Here is a 22,774-nt window from a genome sequence, read left to right as displayed (position 1 = left end):
AGAATTTTGTGAAACTTTATAGTTAACAAGGACACACTGTGTAGATGTGCATATTCCCAGAAAATTCTGATTCAATACTTTTTCTGGGAGTTATGCCCCTTTTGAACTTAGAATTTCGAGCCTGTCTGTCCTGTTCTTGTCAGTGCAACTCCTCTGAGGCTGCTCAACAGAATTTCGTGAAACTTAGTAGTTATTAAGAACACATAGTGTAGATGTGCATATTCCCAGAAAATTCTGATTCAATACTTTTTCTGGGAGTTATGTCCCTATTGTACTTAAAATTCCGAGTCCATATGTCCTCTTCTTGCAATAATACATAGCATTACCATTTATTATACCCCCCGCAACAAGTTGTGGGGGGGGTATACTGGAATCAGGTTGTCTGTCCGTCCGTCCGTCTGTAGACGCAATGGTTTCTGGGCTCTAAAGCATTATCCTTTCCACCTACCGTCACCATATCATATATATGGACTACCCATGGGATGAAGATGTTCCCTATCGATTTTGGGGTCCAAAGGTCAAGCGCACTGGACATCGAAGTAGCAATATGGTTTCCGGGCTCTAAAGCATTATCCTTTCCACCTACTATCACCATATCATACATATGGACTACCCATGGGATGAAGATGTTCCCTGTCGATTTTGGGGTCAAAAGGTCAAAGATCAAGCACACTGGACATCGAAGTAGCAATATGGTTTCCGGGCTCTAAAGCGTTATCCTTTCCACCTACAGTCACCATATCATACATATGGACTACCCATGGGATGAAGATGTTCCCTATCGATTTTGGGGTTAAAAGGTCAAAGGTCATGCGCACTGGACATCGAAGTAGCAATATGGTTCGGTTTGTCATGGCATTTGTTTTTTACACTCAGAAAGGAGGTAGTTTATACCTATTACCAACACCCTTTGGGAGATTGGGGTAAGCGGGGGGTATTCTTAGTGAGCATTGTACATGTTTTAGGAGGTGAAACCCAAGAGACCAAGAGGCAGGCCTTGCAAGAAGAGGGGTCGAGGAAGACCCCGAAAGGAAAAGAAAGAGGAGGTAAGACCGGGAATTTTCTTTGTCACGTGTTTGATCCCGCTATTGCTAACAAAGGCATGGAGAGACATGAGGGCCAAGCCAAAACAACATTTGCATTGAACGCGATGTTATCTCTTTGTTGAGTGGCCACATATGCATTTCGATTTCCATGTACCCGATATTTGAAAAAGAATTAATTTCATTATTTGTAAAATATCATAATCTGCACAATTTAGTTGTGATAAATTGTTTACGAATTTTAACCTGCGCAATTTTTAAAAAAAAATCTGGATTCAAATAAATTTCTCTTGATCTTGAAGCTAATTAATGAATAAAAATGATTAATATCTTTTGAGAGATATTCTTTTCTTAATTTTTCGTATACTGAATGATTCATTTTTCATATTCTGAAGAAATTTACTACGATTGGGTACAGAACTATTTTGTGCATTGGACTTGTGCAACAGTGAAGCAAGCAATGCTGTGGTGCTTGCTGCAGCAAATTTTCCTTTGTTCAGGGAAGAATTGAATTTGTCTTTGTGCATTTGTAGCCAGAAGATGCAGAGCCCAAACCTAAGCGTCCTAGAGGACGACCAAAAGGCAGCTTTAAAACACCTAGACCTATGGTACGAAACCAAAAGTTTAAAAAAAAGTTTTAAAATGTGTCCCACACATTTCTAAAAATTGGAATTTCTAGGTATTTGACCTACTGAATAAGCACTCGGAGATAAACATCTGTTCTTATCTGGGTCAATCTAACGTGGGCAAGTGTTTATGCGGTAACCTTGTCAACAGGGAAAGCAAAACATGCTGTGCTGTTGTGTTTGTGTGGAGAGAGAGATGTAATAGATTCCTGATAAATGAAAGTATATTTCTCATTTTAAAATATATTTATGTAGGAAAAAGGATTGAGACCATTAATGAATATTATGTCATATTGTTATACTATGTTTCTTTGTTGTTGTTGGGGCTTTTTTTGTTGGTTTTTTTTTTTTTATATTCTCAAATTATTATTTTTTGGATTGGGGGGTGTTTGTTTGAGATGTTTTCTCTTTTTTTTTTTCAAGCAAAGCTCTGTTTTGGTAAAGGAATCCACCACTTTAACTGTCCTATAGGATTTCTTCAAACGAATTATAGTTACATTTATAAATTTTCTCTTACATCTTGTGCAACACCGCTGACATCATATTTAGAAGCAGTTGACACACTTTGGTGTGGAATAAGCAAATCTTTTCTTTGACATTCCAACAACGAGACATTTCAAACTGCACTTCTTACATTTTAATCTTTTAATCTCCTATAGAATTACTATGTCCTGATGCAACAGCCATGTTTTACAGGACACTGAATATTCTCATTGTACATGTTTTAGGAGGTGAAACCCAAGGGACCAAGAGGCAGGCCTTGCAAGAAGAGGGGTCGAGGAAGACCCCGAAAGGAAAAGAAAGAGGAGGTAAGACCGGGAATGTTCTTTGTCACGTGTGTGATCCCGCTATCGCCAACAAAGGCATGGAGAGACACGAGGGCCAAGCCAAAACAACATTTGCATTGAACGCGATGTTATCTCTTTGTTGAGTGGCCACATTTGCATTTCGATTTCTATGTACCCGATATTTGAAAAAGAATTAATTTCGTTATTTGTAAAATATCATAATCTGCACAATTTAGTTGTGATAAATTGTTTACGAATTTTAACTTGCACAATTTAAAAAAAATAAATCTGCATTCAAATAAATTTCTCTTGATCTTGAAGCTACTTAATGAATAAAAATGATTAAAATCTTTTGAGAGATATTCTTTTTTTAATTTTTCGTATACTGAATGATTCATTTTTCATATTCTGAAGAAATTTACTACGATTGGGTACAGAACTATTTTGTGCATTGGACTTGTGCAACAGTGAAGCAAGCAATGCTGTGGTGCTTGCTACAGCAAATTTTCCTTTGTTCAGGGAAGAATTGAATTTGTCTTTGTGCATTTGTAGCCAGAAGATGCAGAGCCCAAACCTAAGCGTCCTAGAGGACGTCCAAAAGGCAGCTTTAAAACACCTAGACCTACGGTACGAAACCAAAAGTTTAAAAAAAAAGTTTTGAAATGTGTTCCACGCATTTCTAAAAATTGGAATTTCTAGGTATTTGACCTACTGAATAAGCACTCGGAGATAAACATCCGTTCTTGTCTGGGTCAATCTAACGGGGGCAAGTCTTTGTGCGGTAACCTTGTCAACGGGGAAAGCAAAACATGCTGTGCTGTTGTGTGTGTGTGGAGAGAGAGATGTAATAGATTCCTGATAAATGAAAGTATATTTCTCATTTTAAAATATATTTATGTAGGAAAAAGGATTGAGACCATTAATGAATATTATGTCATATTGTTATGCTGTTTCTTTGTTGTTGTTGGGTTTTTTTTTTTTGGTTGTTTTTTTTATATTTTTAAATTATTTTTTTTTGGAGGGGGGGGGGGTGTTTGTTTGTTTGAGATATTTTCTCTTTTTTTTTCAAGCTTTAGTTGTGATAAATTGTTTACAAATTTTAACTTGCGGAAATTTAAAAAAAAAATCTGCATTCAAATAAATTTCTCTTGATCTTAAGGGCTGTTCCATTAAAACATATGAGGTACCCAGGGAAGGCACTTTAAAATTTGGGTAACCACCCATAGAAGCATAAAAATGTAATGAGGGACCACTCAAAGAAGCAATTTTAGATAGTGCGGCACCACCCATAGAAGTGAAATAAATGTGAAATACACTTTTTCTTTAAATTCAATATGTATGAATGACTATTTATAACCCCTGAATAGAGGTCTATTTTCAGATGTTCCCAAACATGATAGTAAAGAGAAGAGTAACTTGGGTCTCATCACCATTCAAATAACTGGCCATCATTGAAGCTTGATCACAGAACCATCAATTTATTTTATCAAGACTGTCTTTCTTAAACACGATGAGCTAAATCAATTTTATAAGTCTACCTGTCCATAAAAAGCCTAGTATTGTAAATGTTCAAAAACAACTGTTAGGCCACAGTTTTTAGCTCACCTGAACCGAAGGTTCAAGTGAGCTATTCTGTTCACATTTTGTCCGGCGTCCGTCTGTCTGTCTGTCCGTCTGTCTGTAAACTTTTCACATTTTCGACTTCTTCTCCAGAACCACTGGGCCCATTTCAACCTAACTTGGCCAAAAGCATCCTTGGGTGAAGGGCTTTCAAGTTTGTTCAAATGAAGGGCCATGTCCCTTTCAAAGGGGAGATAATCACAAAAATGCAAAAATAGGGTGGGGTCATTTAAAAATCTTCTTCTCAAGAACCACTGGGCCAGAAGAGCTGAAATTTACCTGAAAGCTTCCTGACATATTGCAGATTCAAGTTTGTTCAAATCATGGCCCCCAGTGGTAGGATGGGGCCACAAGGGGGGATCAAAGTTTTACATACAAATATATAGGGAAAAACTTTAAAAATCTTCTTCTCAAGAACCACTAAGCCAGAAAAGCTGATTTTTACATGAAAACTTTCTGACATAGTGCAGATTCAAGTTTGTTCAAATCATGGCCCCCGGGGATAAGATGGGGCCCCAAGGGGGGGATCAAAGTTTTACACACAAATATATAGGGAAAAACTTTAAAAATCTTCTTCTCAAGAACCACTAAGCCAGAAAAGCTGAGATTTACATGAAAGCTTCCTGACATAATGCAGATTCAAGTTTGTTCAAATCATGGGCCCCCGGGGGTTGGATGGGGCCCCAAGGGGGGATCAAAGTTTTACACTCAAATATATAGGGAAAAACTTTTAAAAATCTTCTTCTCCAGAATCACTAAGCCAGAAAAGCTGAGATTTACATGAAAGCTTCCTGACATAATGCAGATTCAAGTTTGTTCAAATCATGGGCCCCTGGGGTTGGATGGGGCCACAATAGGGGATCAAAGTTTTACATACAAATATATAGGAAAAATCTTTAAAAATCTTCTCAAGAACCACTAAGCCAGAAAAGCTGATTTTTACATGAAATCTTTCTGACATAGTGCAGATTCAAGTTTGTTCAAATCATGGGCTCCGGGGGTAGGATGGGGCCACAAGGGGGATCAAAGTTTTACATACAAATATATAGTTAAAATCTTTTTCTCAATAACCACTGAGTCAGAAAAGCTGATATTTACAAGAAAACTTTCTGACATAGTGCAGATTCAAGTTTGTTCAAATCATGGTCCCCGGGGGGTAGGATGGGGCCACAAGTTGGGGGGGGGGGGGGGGGGGGGGGGTCAAAGTTTTACATACAAATATAGAAAAAAGCTTTAAAAGAACCATTGGGCCAAAGAAGTTGACATTTACATGAAATCTTTCTGACATAGTGTAGATTCAAGTTTGCAAAGGGTAGTTTGGGCCATAATAGGGACCAAGGTTTTACATGCAAATATATATGGAAAGTCTTCAGATATGGGCCAAGGTGACTCAGGTGAGCGATGTGGCCCATGGGCCTCTTGTTTTACGGATTTTAAAAATAAAATTTAGGATCGGTCGGGAGAAGAAAAAAAATAAAATAAACATTTCTAATATCTATCGTTTCATTTTCAATAAATCATTAACATTATTTTGTGAGTACAAATAAACAAAACATGTATTTTAAAAATATTAGATAAAAAATTCTTTAGAGTGACTAGTACATTAATATGAATTTTGGGGGAAAAAAATGCAATTTCAAATTCAGTGTATAACTATATACATGTATCTATGTTACACTTTGGTAGAACATAAGCCGAGAATGTGTAAGGTCATATCTCTTTGATGTATCCAGTATTTATATAATGTTGTTCAGTAATTTTGCTGTATTATGCTCAATAAAGATTTTACATTAACAAATTGTAAACATAAAGAAAAAAATTAATATAAGCACTAAATTACAATTGTATGTAGTAATTCCACTTTTAGTTTCAGAATGTTTATACCCCCATGAAATAATTTTAACCCCATTTTCCCCACATAGACATGCCCATGGAATTATCTACCATCATTTTGAAAGAAAAGTTTTTTTTTTCATTTTTATTTGATACTCTAATTCTCTCCACCACTACACAAGGTATACTAATTTACGAGAAATATGCATACCTTTCTGAGTTTTATCTGGTCATATTTTTTTTACAGGCGTTCATCATAATATCAAAAGCATCTAACAATTTCTCACACTGTTAGAACTATTCCCTGTTAGGATTTTTGACGGCAGAGATGCACGTACATGTATTCAAATACATTTATTATGACAGTCACTAGTTAGAATAATCTAAATGTGTCTCGGTACAGGTCCTCACCACACTCAAACCGGGTCCGTAGGACATTATCACTTTAACGATAGAACATCCAATCTAGTAAAGTCGCTAACAACTGTACCTTCCTCTCAACTTTAAACACCCAAATAGCACTGCATTTTGTGTTATGTTAGCAGCAAGAATACCGCCAATTGTATGAGAAATATTTATTTCTATCAATTCTTTTATTTCGTGATGAAATGTCATCTCAGCATCTGTTTCGTCGCTAAGAATGATATAGGTATCGTTACTGTCATCGTGCGTGGCCATATCTGTTTACATGGTTTTTAAAAATACGGAATAAAGATATTTCACAAAACGAATAGTGATTACCAAATACAAATCAATACGTTTGCGTTTCACGATTTTCTATTCGTAAAATTGAAAATGCATTTTATTTTTATTTTCGATTTGGCATGTTGGGTAGAATCGGCAGAATTAAAAAAAAAACCGTTTCAATGGACCACGAGCACGTTTCGTTTTCAATTTTGGACAAGGGAGATAATCCTAATTTCCGGTCGCTATAACTTTAGAGTCAAACCGGAAACGATAACCGGATCGCGGAACCTCATCGACCGAGATAAAATGAAGACAGAAAACGGCGTTTGTTTCACATTCTACTTTCAACCCTTCCCTTCTCTTGTTGCATTCCTCTCAGTTTCGGTAAAAAAAATAAAGATTTTATCAAAACAACCACCCACAGATGCAGTTTTCTGGCAGTAGGTACCCACCATAGATGCAATTTTCTACCAATGACAAGCACCCATAGATTTTTTTTTAAATGCCGTCCCCGGGTACCTCATATGTTTTAATGGAACAGCCCTAAAGCTAATTAATGAATAATAATGATTAATATCTTTTAAGAGATATTCTTTTCTTAATGATCAGGTGAGCTTTTCTGATCACCCGTATTCCGGCGTCCGTCCGTCTGTCTGTCCGTCTCTAAACTTTTAACATTTTTAACTTCTTCTCAAAAACCACTGGGCCAATTTCAACCAAAGTTGGCACAAAGCATCCTTAGGTAAAGGGAATTTTAATTTGTAAAATAAAGGGCCAGGCCACCTTCCAAGGGGAGATAATCAAGAAAAGGTAAAAATAGGGTAGGGTCATTAAAAAATCTTCTTCTCAAGAACCACTGGGCTAGAAAAGATGAAATTTATAGATATGCTTTATTAGGTAGTGCAGATTCTAAATTGTTAAAATCATGGCCCCCGGGGGTCAGATGGGGCCACAATAGGGGATCAAAGTTTTACATACAAATATATAGGAAAAATCTTTAAAAATCTTCTTCTCTAGAACCACTAAGCAAGAAAAGCTGAAATTTATATGAGAGCTTCCTGATATAGTGCAGATTCTAAATTGTTAAAATCCTGGCCCCCGGGGGTCGGATGGGGACACATTAGGGGATCAAAGTTTTACATACAAATATATAGGAAAAATCTTTAAAAATCTTCTTCTCAAGAACCACTAAGCCAGAAAAGCTGATATTTACATGAAAGCTTTCTGACATAGTGCAGATTCAAGTTTGTACAAATCATGGCCCCTGGGGTAGGATGGGGCTACAAGGGGGAATCAAAGTTTTTCATACAAATATATAGGGACATTCTTTAAGAATCTTCTTCTCAAGAACCACTGAGTCAGAAAAGCTGATATTCACATGAACAGCTTCCTAACATAGAGCAGAGCTAAGTTTGTTCAAATCATGGCCCCCTGTTGTAGGATGGGGCCACAATAGGGGATCAAAGTTTTACATACAAATATATAGGAATTTAAAAAAAAAAATCTTCTCAAGAACCACTGAGCCAGAAAAGCTGATATTTACGTGAAAGCTTTCTGATATAGTGCAGATTCAAGTTTGTTCAAATCATGGCACCTGGGGGTAGGATGGGGCCACAAGGGGGATCAAAGTTTTACCTACAAATATATAGGAAAAATCTTCAAATATCTTCTTCTCGTGAACCATTGGGCCAAAGAAGTTCACATTTACATGAAAGCTTTCTGACATAGTGTAGATTCAAGTTTGCGAAAACTATGGCCTCCAGGGGTAGATTGGGGCCATGATAAGGACTACGGTTTTACATGCAAATATATATAGAAAGTCTTCTGATATGGACCAAGGTGACTCAGGTGAACAATGTGGCCCATGGGCCTCTTGTTTGTATTCTGAAGAAATTTACTAATATTGGGTACAGAACTATTTTGTGCATTGGACTTGTGCAACAGTGAAGCAAGCAACGCTGTACTGCTTGCTGCAGCAAATTTTCCTTTGTTCAGGGAAGAATTGAATTTGTCTTTGTGCATTTGTAGCCAGAAGATGCAGAGCCCAAACCAAAGCGTCCTAGAGGACGACCAAGAGGCAGCTTTAAAACACCTAGACCTACGGTACGAAACCAAAAGTTTAAAAAAAAAAGTTTTAAAATGTGTCCCACGCATATCTAAAAATTGGAATTTCTAGGTATTTGACCTACTGAATAAGCACTCGGAGATAAACATCCGTTCTTATCTAGGTTAGTCTAACGTGGACAAGTCTTTGTGTGGTAAGCTTGTCAACGGGGAAAGCAAAACATGCTGTGCTGTTGTGTTTGTGTGGAGAGAGAGATGTAATAGATTCCTGATAAATGAAAGTATATTTCTCATTTTAAAATATATTTATGTAGGAAAAAGGATTGAGACCATTAGTGAATATTATGTCATATTGTTATGCTATGTTTCTTTGTTTTTTGTTTTGTTTTTTGTTTTTGTTTTTAGCTCACCTGAACCGAAGGTTCAAGTGAGCTTTTCTGATCCCATTTTGTCCGTCGTTCGTCTGTCCGTCTGTCTGTCTGTCCGTCTGTAATCTTTTCACGTTTCGACTTCCTCTCCAGAACCACTGGGCCCATTTCAAACAAACTTGGCCAAAAGCATCCTTGGGTGAAGGGCTTTCAAGTTTGTTCAAATGAAGGGCCATGTCCCTTTCAAAGGGGAGATTATCACAAAAATGCAAAAATAGGGTGGTGTCATTTAAAAATCTTCTTCTCAAGAACCACTGGGCCAGAAGAGCTGAATTTTACCTGAAAGCTTCCTGACATATTGCAGATTCAAGTTTGTTAGGTCACCTGAATTCATTCAGGTGACCTATTGCTATCTGTTTTTGTCCGTCGTCGTTCGTCGTGCGTTAACATTTGAACATTTTCAGCTTCTTCTCTGAAACCCCTGAACCAATTTCAACCAATTTTGGCATATAGCATCTGTGGGTGGAGGGGAACAAAAATTGTGAAATTTGTGGTCCCTGCCCCCCTGGGGCCTGAGGGGTGGGGCAAAAACCATCAAAATGAGTGTAATTTTAAAAAATCTTCTTTACTCCTGGACATCAAGAAGCCAAACTGTGGGCATAATTATAATGAGCGTTGAGCCCTCTACCAAAATTGTGAAATTCATGGCCCCTGGGGCAGGGGTTCTTGTGTTAGGGTGGGGCTCTATTGGTCATATAGTGAAAATGTAGAAATTCTTTGAAAATCTTCTTCTGTCTCTGGGTATTAAGTAGACAAACTAATAGTATGGTAATGATGAGCAAGGATGCCTCTTTATACCCCCCGCAACAAGTTGTGGGGGGGGGGGGGGGTATACTGGAATCGGGTTGTCCGTCTGTCCGTCCGTCTGTAGACGGAATGGTTTCCGGGCTCTAAAGCATTATCCTTTCCACCTACCGTCACCATATCATATATATGGACTACCCATGGGATGAAGATGTTCCCTATCGATCTTGGGGTCAAAAGGTCAAAGGTCAAGCACACTGGACATCGAAGTAGCAATATGGTTTCCGGGCTCTAAAGCGTTATCCTTTCCACCTACAGTCACCATATCATATATATGGACTACCCATGGGATGAAGATGTTCCCTATCGATTTTGGGGTCAAAAGGTCAAAGGTCAAGTGCACTGGACATCGAAGTAGCAATATGGTTTCCGGGTTCTAAAGCGTTATCCTTTCCACCTACAGTCACCATATCAAACATGTGGACTACCCATGGGATGAAGATGTTCCCTGTCGATTTTGGGGTCAAAAGGTCAAAGGTCATGCGCACTGGACATCGAAGTAGCAACACTCAGAAAAGAGGTAGTTTATACCTATTACCAACACGCTTTGGGAGATTGGGGTAAGCGGGGGGGGGTATTCTTAGTGAGCATTGCTCACAGTACCTCTTGTTAAAAATTGTGAAATTCATGGCCCCTGGATCAGGGGTTCTGGTGCTAGGGTGGGGCTCTATAAGTCATATAGTGAAAATGCATTATTTCTTTGAAAATCTTCTTCTCTGTCCTTGGGTATTAAGTAGACAAACCAATAGCATGGTTATGATGAGCAAGGATGCCTCTTTCAAAATTGTGAAATTCATGGCCCCTGGGTCAGGGGTTCTGGTATTAGGGTGGGGCCCTATTGATCATATAGTGAAAATGCATTTTATTTCTTTGAAAATCTTCTCCTCTGCTGCTGGGTATTAAGTAGACAAACTAATAGTATGATAATGATGATCAAGGATGCTTCTTTCAAAACTGAAATTTATGGCCCCTGGGTCAGGGGTTCTGGTGCAAAGGCGGGGCTGACCACATAGCTATTCAATGTTTCATCCATCCAAAAGTAAAATTCTTATATTTAAACACAAACCTAATTCAAACATTGGAAGGTTAGCTATTCAATGTTTCATCCATCCAAAAGTAAAATTCTTATATTTAAACACAAACCTAATTCAAACATTGGAAGGTTGTTACATGATACTCAGGTGACCTATAAGGCCCCTGGGCCTCTTGTTCAAATCATGGCCTCCCAGGGGTAGGATGGGGCCACAAGGGGGGATCAAAGTTTTACATACAAATATATAGGGGAAAACTTTAAAAATCTTCTTCTCAAGAACCACTGAGCCAGAAAAGCTGAGATTTACATGAAAGCTTCCTGACATAATGCAGATTCAAGTTTGTTCAAATCATGGGCCCCGGGGGTAGGATGGGGCCACAATAGGGGATCAAAATTTTACATACAAATATATAGGAAAAATCTTTAAAAATCTTCTTTTCAAGAACCACTGAGCCAGAAAAGCTGATTTTTACATGAAAACTTTCTAACATAGTGCAGATTCAAGTTTGTTCAAATCATGGCCCCGGGGGTTAGATGGGGTCACAATAGGGGATCAAAGTTTTACATACAAATATATAGGAAACATCTTCTTCTCAAGAACCACTGAGCCAGTAAAGCTGATTTTTACATGAAAACTTTCTGATATAATGCAGATTCAAGGTTGTTCAAATCATGGCCCCTGGGGTAGGATGGGGCTACAAGGGGGGATCAAAGTTTTTCATACAAATATATAGGGACATTCTCTAAGAATCTTCTTCTCAAGAACCACTGAGTCAGAAAAGCTGATATTCACATGAACAGCTTCCTAACATAGGGCAGAGCTAATTTTGTTCAAATCATGGCCCCCTGTTGTAGGATGGGGCCACAATAGGGGATCAAAGTTTTACATACAAATATATAGGAATTTTTAAAAAAAAATCTTCTTTTCAAGAACCACTGAGCCAGAAAAGCTGAGATTTACATGAAAGCTTCCTGACATAATGCAGATTCAAGTTCGTTCAAATCATGGGCCCCGGGGGTTGGATGGGGCCACAATAGGGGATCAAAGTTTTACATACAAATATATAGGAAAAATCTTTAAAAATCTTCTTCTCAAGAACCACTGAGCCAGAAAAGCTGATTTTTACATGAAAACTTTCTGACATAGTGCAGATTCAAGTTTGTTCAAATCATGGCCCACGGGGGTAAGATGGGGCCTCAAGGGGGGATCAAAGTTTTACATACAAATATATAGGGGAAAACTTTAAAAATCTTCTTCTCAAGAACCACTGAGCCAGAAAATCTGAGATTTACATGAAAGCTTCTTGACATAATGCAGATTCAAGTTTGTTCAAAGCATGGGCCCCGGGAGGTAGGATGGGGCCACAAGTGGGGGGAGGGGTTTAAAGTTTTACATACAAATATAGGGAAAATCTTTAAAAATCTTCTTCTCAAGAACCATTGGGCCAAAGAAGTTGACATTTACATGAAAGCTTTCTGAGGTAGTGTAGATTCAAGTTTGCAAAAATCGTGGCCTCCAGGGGTAGTTGAGGCCATAATAGGGACTAATGTTTTACATGCAAATATATATAAAAAGTCTTCAGATATGGGCCAAGGTGACTCAGGTGAGCAATGTGGCCCATGGGCCTCTTGTTTAGGTCACCAGAGTAAACTCGGGTGACCTATTGCAATTGGTTTTCATCGTGAGTCGTGCGTTAACAATTGAACATTTTTAATTTCTTTTTAATAACTATTAGTCCAATTCTTTTTAAATTTGATATGAAGCATCATTGGGACAAGGGGAACATAAATTGTAAATTTCAGGATTCCTGCACCCCTGGGGCCTTAGGGGCAGGACAAAAATTGCCCAAAAATGACCAATTTTCAAAAATCTTTTCAAAAACCACACACATGTAAGAAAAACTAAATGCATAGTAATGTAGAGCACGAAGGTCTTTACCAAAATTGTAAATTTCATGATCCCCGGGATAGGGGTTCTGACCCCAGGGCGGGGCCAAACTTGTTATATAGTGTTTATGTGTAAAACACTTAAATAACATCTTCTTTAGTGCTATTGATAATAAATTGAAAGTAAATAGATATTTAGGAAGAACAGGTAGTCCTTTACCAAAATTGTAAATTTGATGATCCCAGGGGTAGGGGTTTTGGTATCAGGGTGGGGCCAAAATGGTCAGTTATTAAATGTGTGAACAATAGACATTTTTAACTTCTTCTTGATAACTATCATTCCAATTCTTTTCAAATTTGGAATGAAACATATTTGGAAGAAAGGGAACATAAATTGTAAATTTCAGAATTCCTGCACCCCTGGGGCCTTAGGGGCATTGCTAAAACTGCCCCAAAATGACCAATTTTCAAAAATCTTCATCTCAAGAACCACATACATGTAAGAAAAACTAAATGCATAGTGATGTAGAGCAGGAAGGTCTCTACCAAAATTGTAAATTTCATGATCCCCGGGGTAGGAGTTTTGACCCCAGGGCGGGGCGCAACTTATTATATAGTGTTTATATATATATATATATATATATATATATATATATATATATGAGTTTTGCTCTTGTGCAAACAGTTTATATAAGGGCTGTTCCAGAAATGATCAAATGGGGGGGTCTGGCGGCAAATGATATTTTTTTGTGTGGGTGGTCGTATTTTTCCATATTTTATTTGGTCCGTGGTTGGACTGTTAAAAAAATATTTATTATGGGTAGTGGGTAGTTTCTATTGTTTTATTTTGTGCCACGTGGGTGTTGAGTTTTCAGAATATTTTTATTGTCGCTCTTGTCGTGTTGGTTACAAAACGTCGGAGGGAAAATTGAAAACGTGCTTTCGAAATCGGAAATAACATGGAACTATTCGAGTTGTCGCTCTTTGCAGCGCATAACTTTCCATTACGACACTCTTCAAATTAGAGGCGTGTTTAGTAGGGTCCCTTTGGACGTGATGGCGGTGAACTCTGTTCTGTAGATTATTACAGTTTACAGTGCATCGATTTTGGGAATATTTTGAAACCAATAGGTATTCCGTTTTCTAATAAAAATAGGCAAACCTTAGTTGATTTATATGAGGGTACCGATGCGTTATATTTATCGGTCAGTGTGATGGTGATATAGTGGCCTCCGGGCGCGGGCTCCATTAGTAGACGAACGATTCGTGGAAAAACATATCCATACCCATTTCATGATAATAGCATCGTTTGGACTCCCAATCTTTCCAACATTCCCGCCATAGATGCCTTTGATTGTTGATGTGACATCGTTTCTTCAGAACTACTGTGATACAATGTCACACAGGCATTACCGCGTCATTGACTAGAATGTTTGTCCCGAAAACCTTGCGAGATTTGTACCGTTTTCATTTTTAAAAATATTTTTGTGGTGGGTCTGGTTAGTTTTTTTTTTTTTAATTAGATGGGTCATTGTAAAATGAGTTTATCAATTTGATGGGTCATGGGGTAATTTTTTATTTTTTTTTATGGGTGCTTGGTATGTACAAAAGGTGCCTTGGGACCCCCCCATGTATTTATTTCTGGAATAGCCCTAATAGATTTCACTTGAATTGCCCCTTTTACAACTCATTATGCAATGTTTACTATATTATATATGGCTTTCTTTTAGGACTGTTACAAAGTTTACCAGGCTCTTGACAAGTTACCACAGTTGATGGAAACATTAGAACAACGCAGCAAAGAAAACTGTGCTCTGGTGATGGAGATCTTTGTGAATCCGGGAAAAGTAAGCTCTCAGTAGACATAGAAAATTCAGCTGTTGGTTTTTCATGAATTTTTATACCCCATGCAACGAAATTGTGGAGGGTATAATGTTTTTGACCCGTCCATCCATCCGTCAGTCTCTTTATTGTCAGCGCAACTCCTCTGAGACCGCTCAACAGAATTTTGTGAAACTTTATAGTTAACAAGGACACACGGTGTAGATGTGCATATTCCCAGAAAATTCTGATTCAATACTTTTTCTGGGAGTTATGCCCCTTTTGAACTTAGAATTTCGAGCCTGTCTGTCCTGTTCTTGTCAGTGCAACTCCTCTGAGGCTGCTCAACAGAATTTCGTGAAACTTAGTAGTTATTAAGAACACACAGTGTAGATGTGCATATTCCCAGAAAATTCTGATTCAATATTTTTTCTGGGAGTTATGTCCCTATTGTACTTAAAATTCCGAGTCTGTCTGTCCTGTTCTTGCAGTATTGCACAGCATTACCATTTATTATGTGAGGCATTGTCAAGCAATGTAGGAGCGTGGGGTATTTGAACTTGCTCACTTCTGGTTTCTTTCACTCATGCAGTACAGTGAAACTTCTCCAAACCGGCCCCTCAAAAAACTGGTTCTTTCTGAATATCGGCTGATTGTCAAAGTCCAGGCAGAAATCTTAATATTTTTTTGCAAAGAAATTCTCACAAAAATGGTCATCCCTGAAAACGGGACTTTTTAACGTCTTCTTGATAACTACCAGTCCAATTCTTTTCAAATTTGGTATGAAGCATCTTTGGGACAAGGGGGACATAAATTATAAATTTCAGGTCTCCATCACCCCTGGGGCCTTAGGGGCGGGGCAAAAACTGCCCAGAATTGACCAATTTTCAAAAATCTTTACAAGAACCGCACATGTGTAAGAAAAACTAAATGCTTGGTGATGGAGAGCAGAAAGGCCTCTACCAAAATTGTAAATTTCATGATCCCCGGGGTAGGGGTTCTGACCCCAGGGTGGGGCCAAACTTGTTATATAGTGTTTATGTGTAAAACACTTAAATAACATCTTTAGTGCTATTGATACTAAATTGAAACTAAATGGATAGAGCAGGTAGTCTTTTACCAAAATTGTAAATTTTATGATCCCCAGAGTAAGGGTTCTGACCCCAGGGTGGGGCCAAACTTAGTATATAGAATTTATGTGTAAGTTATCTGATACTGTATAAAATCTAAATGCATACTTAGGAATGGCAGAAAAGGATGTACAAAGAATGGTGAATTTCATAACCCAGGGTTATTTATGACTTTAGGATGAGTCCAAATTAGTCATATCTTTTGATGTTTTAATGTTAATACACCTATTATTTAAAGCCTTTCATCAGTGTATGCACTTTTGAGGGCAGTGAGGTTTTAAGAACACTTCTTGTTATACCCCCCGCAACAAGTTGTGGGGGGGGGGGGGGTATACTGGAATCAGGTTGTCCGTCTGTCTGTCCGTCCGTCCGTCCGTCTGTAGACGCAATGGTTTCCGGACTCTAAAGCATTATCCTTTCCACCTACAGTCACCATATCATATATATGGACTACCCATGGGATGAAGATGTTCCCTATCGATTTTGGGGTCAAAAGGTCAAAGGTCAAGTGCACTGGACATCGAAGTAGCAGTATGGTTTCCGGGCTCTAAAGCGTTATCCTTTCCACCTACAGTCACCATATCATACATATGGACTACCCATGGGATGAAGATGTTCCCTATCGATTTTGGGGTCAAAAGGTCAAAGGTCACGCGCACTGGACATCGAAGTTGCAATATGGTTTCCGGGCTCTAAAGCGTTATCCTTTCCACCTACAGTCACCATATCATACATATGGACTACCCATGAGATGAAGATGTTCCCTATCGGTTTTGGGGTCAAAAGGTCAAAGGTCATGCGCACTGGACATCGAAGTAGCAATATGGTTCTGTTTGTCATGCCATTTGTTTTTTACACTCAGAAAAGAGGTAGTTTATACCTATTACCAACACCCTTTGGGAGATTGGGGTAAGCGGGGGGTATTCTTAGTGAGCATTGCTCACAGTACCTCTTGTTTTATACTGTTTCTGAACATTAGAATTTAGCTTAGATATTCAGAACAGGAAAAATTTTCTAGATTTCATAGCCCATGGAAGTAGTGATACTTTTCACTAGTATTCAGGTGACCGATAAGGGCCTGTGGGCCTCTTGTTTTAGATGTTTTCTCTCTTTTTTTCAAGCAAAGCTCTGTTTTGGTAGAATAATCCACCACTTTAACTGTCCTATAGGATTTCTTCAAAGGAATTATAGTTACATTTACAAATATTCTCTTACATCTTGTGCAACACCGCTAACATCATATTTAGAAGCAGTTGACACACTTTGGTGTGGAATAAGCCAATCTTTTCTTTGACATTCCAACAACGAGACATTTCAAACTGCACTTCTTACATTTTAATCTTTTAATCTCCTATAGAATTACTATGTCCATATGCAGCAGCCATGTTTTACAGGACACTGAATATTCTCATTGTACATGTTTTAGGAGGTGAAACCCAAGGGACCAAGAGGCAGGCCTTGCAAGAAGAGGGGTCGAGAAAGACCCCGAAAGGAAAAGAAAGAGGAGGTAAGATGGGAATTTTCTTTGTCACGTGTTTGATCCCGCTATTGCTAACAAAGGCATGGAGAGACACGAGGGCCAAACCAAAACAACATTTGCATTGAATGCGATGTTATCTCTTTGTTGAGTGGCCACATTTGCATTTCGATTTCCATGTACCCGATATTTGAAAAAGAATTAATTTCGTTATTTGTAAAATATCATAATCTGCACAATTTAGTTGTGATAAATTGTTTACGAATTTTAACTTTCGCAAATTTAAAAAAAAATCATCAGTATTCAAATAAATTTCTCTCGATCGTGAAGCTAATTAATGAATAAAAATGATTAAGATCTTTTGAGAGATATCCTTTTGTTAATTTTTTGTATACTGAATGATTCATTTTTTGTATTCTGAAGAAATTTACTAATATTGGGTACAGAACTATTTTGCGCATTGGACTTGTGCAACAGTGAAACAAACAACGGTGTGCTGCTTGCTGCAGCAAATTTTCCTTTGTTCAGTGAAGAATTGAATTTGTCTTTGTGCATTTGTAGCCAGAAGATGCAGAGCCCAAACCAAAGCGTCCTAGAGGACGACCAAAAGGCAGCTTTAAAACACCTAGACCTATGGTACGAAACCAAAAGTTTAAAAAAAAAGTTTTAAAATGTGTCCCACGCATTTCTAAAAATTGGAATTTCTAGGTATTTGACCTACTGAATAAGCACTCGGAGATGAACATCCGTTCTTATCTAGGTTAGTCTAACGTGGGCAAGTGTTTGTGTGGTAAGCTTGTCAACGGGGAAAACAAAACATGCTGTGCTGTTGTGTTTGTGTGAAGAGAGAGATGTAATAGATTCATGATAAATGAAAGGATATTTCTCATTTTAAAATATATTTATGTAGGAAAAAGGATTGAGACCATTAATGAATATTATGTCATATTGTTATGCTATGTTTCTTTGTTGCTGTTTTTTTTGGGGGGGGGGGGGGGGGGTTGGATTGGGGGTAGTGGTTTTTTGGGTTTTTAGCTCTTCTGAGCCAAAGGCTCAAAGAGCTAATGCTATGGCCATTTGTGCGGTGTGCGTAAACTTTTTAGAAAAAGGGCTATAACTCAAGAACCCCTTGGCCAATTTTTTTCAAATTTGTTACAGGGTATCATTGGCCCAAGGGCTTTCATACATACTAAATAGAGGGATGTGACTCTTTAACAAGGGGAGATAATCAGGAAAATACAAACAAAAGTAGTGGTTGCTAAAAAATCTTCTTCTGAAGAACCACTGGGCAGATTATCACCAAACTTACACATAAAGATGAGGATATGTTGTAGATTAAAAATTGTTCAAGGCATTACCCTGGGGCAAAGGTCGTGGTCTCAAGGTCACTTCAAAGTTGACCTAAATTTATATTTGCTTAAATCTTGGATATTTTAGTCATTATAAGGACTAGGATCATCAAATTTTGACAGTTGATGCATCTTAGGACCTTGTGTCAAGTTGTCTCAAAAGTAGGTCACAGTGACCTACTTTTTGAATTTTGCAGGTATTTATTTTAAAATTAATTTTGATGCATATCTTGGACACTTTGAAGCATATGATCATCAAAACTTGTCAGTTGGTGGATCATGGGACCTTGAAATGCGTCAACTGAAAAATAGGTCACCGTGACCTACTTTCTGAATTTTATGGCTTATCATTTATAGATATATTTTAAGTTGTTATTTCAAATACCGAGAGGTTTAGAATCATCAAATCTTGTAAGTTGATGCATCTTGAGGCCTTGAAACATATTTATAAAAAAAGTAGGTCACAGTGACCTACTTTTTGAATTTTGCAGATATTCAAATTTCACATTTTCAATTTTAGATGCATATTTTGGGCACTGTAAAACCTAGGATCATCAAGCTTTGTCAGTTGATGCGTCTTCAGTCTTCGGTTTGTGTCGACAAAAAAGTAGGTCACTGTGACCTACTTTTGGCATTTGACAGTTATATTTATATATTTCAGTCACTAATTGACCTACAATCATCAAACTTTGACAGTTGATGAATCTTGAATCTATGGAGTGTGTCGACCAAAAAGTAGGTCACCTTGACCTACTCTTGGAATTTGACGGCTATATTTATATATTTCAGATACTATTTGACCTACAGTCATCAAACTTTGTCAGTTGATGGGTCTTGCATGTTCGGAGTTCGCTGACCAAAAAGTAGGTCACCATGACCTACGATTGGAATTTGACAGCTATATTTCAATATTCAGATACTAATTGGCTTAAAATCATCAAACTTTGTCAGTTGATATTTCTTGGGTTCTCAAAATGTGTAAACCAAAAAGTAGGTCACATTGACCTACTTTTTTTGAATTCTTAGGATTTAACTAAAGATTTAGAATACTAAGAGGCTAAGAATAGAAATGGTGGGGTTGTACAATTTATCAGAAGAGCGATTCTAGGCCCTTGGGCCTCTTGTTTTTTGTTAGATGTTTTCTCTTTTCTTTTTTTTTTCAAGCAAAGCTCCGTTTTGGTAAAGGAATCCACCACTTTAACTGTCCTATAGGATTTCTTCAAAGGAATTATAGTTACATTTATAAATATTCTCTTACATCTTGTGCAACACTGCTGACATCATATTTAGAAGCAGTTGAAACACTTTGGTGTGGAATAAGCCAATCTTTTCTTTGACATTCCAACAATGAGACATTTCAAACTGCACTTCTTACATTTTGATCTCCTATAGAATTACTATGTCCTGATGCAGCAGGCAATAGGCAGGCCTCGCAAGGTTGTATACACTAGATATCAATGTACAATGTAAATACAATGTTCTCCAGAAGAGAAAGATGATGTTTACATTAAACTTTGTTTAATTTATGAATCTTTATAAACTTTTCATATTTTCGGACTGGCAAGGCATACTGAAAGTTAAAGTTTTTAAATTTTGTATTGTGATGTGAGCGTCTTATAGAAAATGAGTATGATTTAATTAAACAAAGGACATTGTGTCTTAGTATTACCTAACACTGCATTAATTATCTGTATTTGTACATATTTATACACCATACAACAAACTGTGTTACAAATGTGGAGGGAGGGGTACATATACTTGAATGATATGTGCTTCATTGCTTGGGTTGTAACAAGTCAGAATAGAAACAAAAAGAAAGAAAAGAATTTGGGTTGAAATTCATAAACTACTTTTCTGAGCTTTATGATTTTTGTCCAACTTCACAGTCAATCATCTACCAGTTATTCACAGCTGCTATTATTGTAGACCCCATCCACCCCCACAAAGGAGGAGAAGAAAGAGAAGTGAGATTGTTGTAGCGTAAAGCAGAGCGTGGATAACACTGCCTGAAGGACAGTAGCAGTGTGTTCATTGTGGCCATTTCAATGTGTTCAGAAACTCAATCTGTCTGTATGTAATTGTAATAGTAGAGTAGTTGATTTTCTAATTGAAGATATATTACCCATCCTGCCTCAGTGTTCCGTATTCCTTTATCTTGTCTCACTTATGTTTATCATGCATTTCTTCATGTATCGTCATTTTTATCATTAAATAGGTGCATGTTTTTATATTTTGTTTTCTTCAATATATAAATTACATCCATCCAAACTTATTACTGATCGTATGTTTTGATCAAGCGTTGAATTTCTATCATGAATTTAGAAAGAGGAAGTAAATGTAGAGAGAAAGAGAGAGTGAGAGGAGATTGGTGGAGAGACACTTTGTATGGTTTGGTGGAGTGACACTTTGTGTGATTTGGTGGAGAGACACTTTGTATGATTTGGTGGAGAGACACTTTGTATGGTTTGATGGAGTTACATTTTGTATGATTTGGTGGAGTGACATTTTGTATGGTTTGGTGGAGTGACACTTTGTATGATTTGGTGGAGTGACACATTGTATTATTTGGTGGAGTGACACTATGTATTGTTTGGTGGAGTGACACTTTGTATGATTTGGTTGAGTGACATTTTGTATGGTTTGGTGGAGTGACATTTTGTATGATTTGGTGGAGTGACATTTTGTATGGTTCGGTGGAGAGACACTTTGTATGGTTTGGTGGAGTGACATTTTGTATGGTTTGGCTGAGTGACACTTTGTATGATTTGGTGGAGAGACATTTTGTATGGTTTGGTGGTGAAACATTTTGTATGATTGGAGGAGTGACACTTTGCATGGTTTGGTGGAGTGACATTTTGTAATGTTTGGTGGAATGACACTTTGTATGATTTGGTGGAGTGACACTTTGTATGGTTTGATGGAGTGATACTTTGTATGATTTGGTGGAGTGATATTTTGTATGATTTGGTGGAGTGACACTTTGTATGGTTTGGTGGAGTGATGCTTTGTATGATTTGGTGGAGTGACTCTTTGAATGATTTGGTGGAGTGACACTTTGTATGGTTTGGTGGAGTGACATTTTGTATGATTTGGTGGAGTGACACTTTATATGATTTGGTGGAGTGACACTTTGTATGATTTGTTGGAGTGATGCTTTGTATGATTTGGTGGAGTGACACTTTGAATAATTTGGTGGAGTGACACTTTGTATTGTTTGGTGAAGTGACACTTTGTTTGGTTTGGTGAAGTGACATTTTGTATGGTTTGGAGGAGTGACACTTTGTATGATTTGGTGTAGTGACATTTTGTATGGTTTGGTGGAGTGACATTTTGTATGATTTGGTGGAGTAACATTTTGTATGGTTTGATGGAGTGACACTTTGTATGATTTGGTGGAGTGATATTTTGTATGATTTGGTGGACTGAAACTTTGTATGGTTTGGTGGAATGACACTTTGTTTGGTTTGGAGGAGTGACATTTTGTATGATTTGGTGGAGTGACACTTTGTATGGTTTGTTGGAGTGATGCTTTGTATGATTTGGTGGAGTGACTCTTTGAATGATTTGGTGGAGTGACATTTTGTATGGTTTGGTGGAGTGACATTTTGTATGATTTGGTGGAGTGACATTTTGTATGATTTGGTGGAGTGACACTTTGTGTGGTGTTTGGAGTGATGATTTGGTGGAGTGACGCTTTTAATGGTTTTGTGGAGGGACACTTTATATGGTTTGGTGGAGTGACATTTTGTATGATTTGGTGAAGTGACATTTTGTATGGTTTGATGGAGAGACACTTTGTATGATTTGGTGGAGTGACACTTTGTATGGTTTGGTGGAGTGACATTGTGTATGGTTTGGTGGAGAGACACTTTGTATGGTTTGGTGGAGTGACATTTTGTATGATTTGGTGAAGTGACATTTTGTATGGTTTGATGAAGAGACACTTTGTATGATTTGGTGGAGTGACACTTTGTATGGTTTGGTGGAGTGACATTGTGTATGGTTTGGTGGAGTGACACTTTGTTTGGTTTGGTGGAGTGAGATTTTGTATAGTTAGGTGGATTGACACTTTGTTTGGTTTGGTGAAGTGACATTTTGTATGGTTTGGTGGAGAGACACTTTGTATGATTTGGTGGAGTGACACATTGTATGATTTGGTGGAGTGACATTTTGTATGGTTTGAT

General features: G+C 37.7%; 1 protein-coding gene across 14 annotated transcripts in view; it reads left to right on the top strand.

The window, feature by feature from the left end:
• LOC125653493 (proline-rich protein 2-like) overlaps positions 1-20,818 on the top strand; it is a 34,961-nt gene extending 14,143 nt beyond the window's left edge. For 6 of the 14 annotated variants that reach the window (XM_056144657.1, XM_056144665.1, XM_056144658.1 and 3 more), the window contains 10 exons: positions 966-1,046; positions 1,577-1,651; positions 2,398-2,478; positions 3,010-3,084; positions 8,626-8,700; positions 14,544-14,660; positions 17,191-17,271; positions 17,803-17,877; positions 19,983-20,027; positions 20,517-20,818. In XM_056144657.1, coding sequence (XP_056000632.1) covers positions 966-1,046; positions 1,577-1,651; positions 2,398-2,478; positions 3,010-3,084; positions 8,626-8,700; positions 14,544-14,660; positions 17,191-17,271; positions 17,803-17,877; positions 19,983-20,027; positions 20,517-20,558 — 747 coding nt within the window. In that variant the 3' untranslated portion in view covers positions 20,559-20,818. The remainder of the gene's footprint in view (positions 1-965; positions 1,047-1,576; positions 1,652-2,397; positions 2,479-3,009; positions 3,085-8,625; positions 8,701-14,543; positions 14,661-17,190; positions 17,272-17,802; positions 17,878-19,982; positions 20,028-20,516) is intronic. The other 8 variants (XM_056144663.1, XM_056144656.1, XM_056144659.1 and 5 more) reach the window with 8 other exon arrangements.
• Positions 20,819-22,774: the final 1,956 nt, after the last annotated feature.

Source organism: Ostrea edulis, chromosome 7 (assembly GCF_947568905.1).
Source record: "Ostrea edulis chromosome 7, xbOstEdul1.1, whole genome shotgun sequence".
NCBI lineage: Eukaryota > Metazoa > Mollusca > Bivalvia > Ostreida > Ostreidae > Ostrea > Ostrea edulis.
The sequence above is the reverse complement of the archived record's forward strand: the minus strand, read 5'-3'. Positions and strand labels throughout refer to the sequence as shown.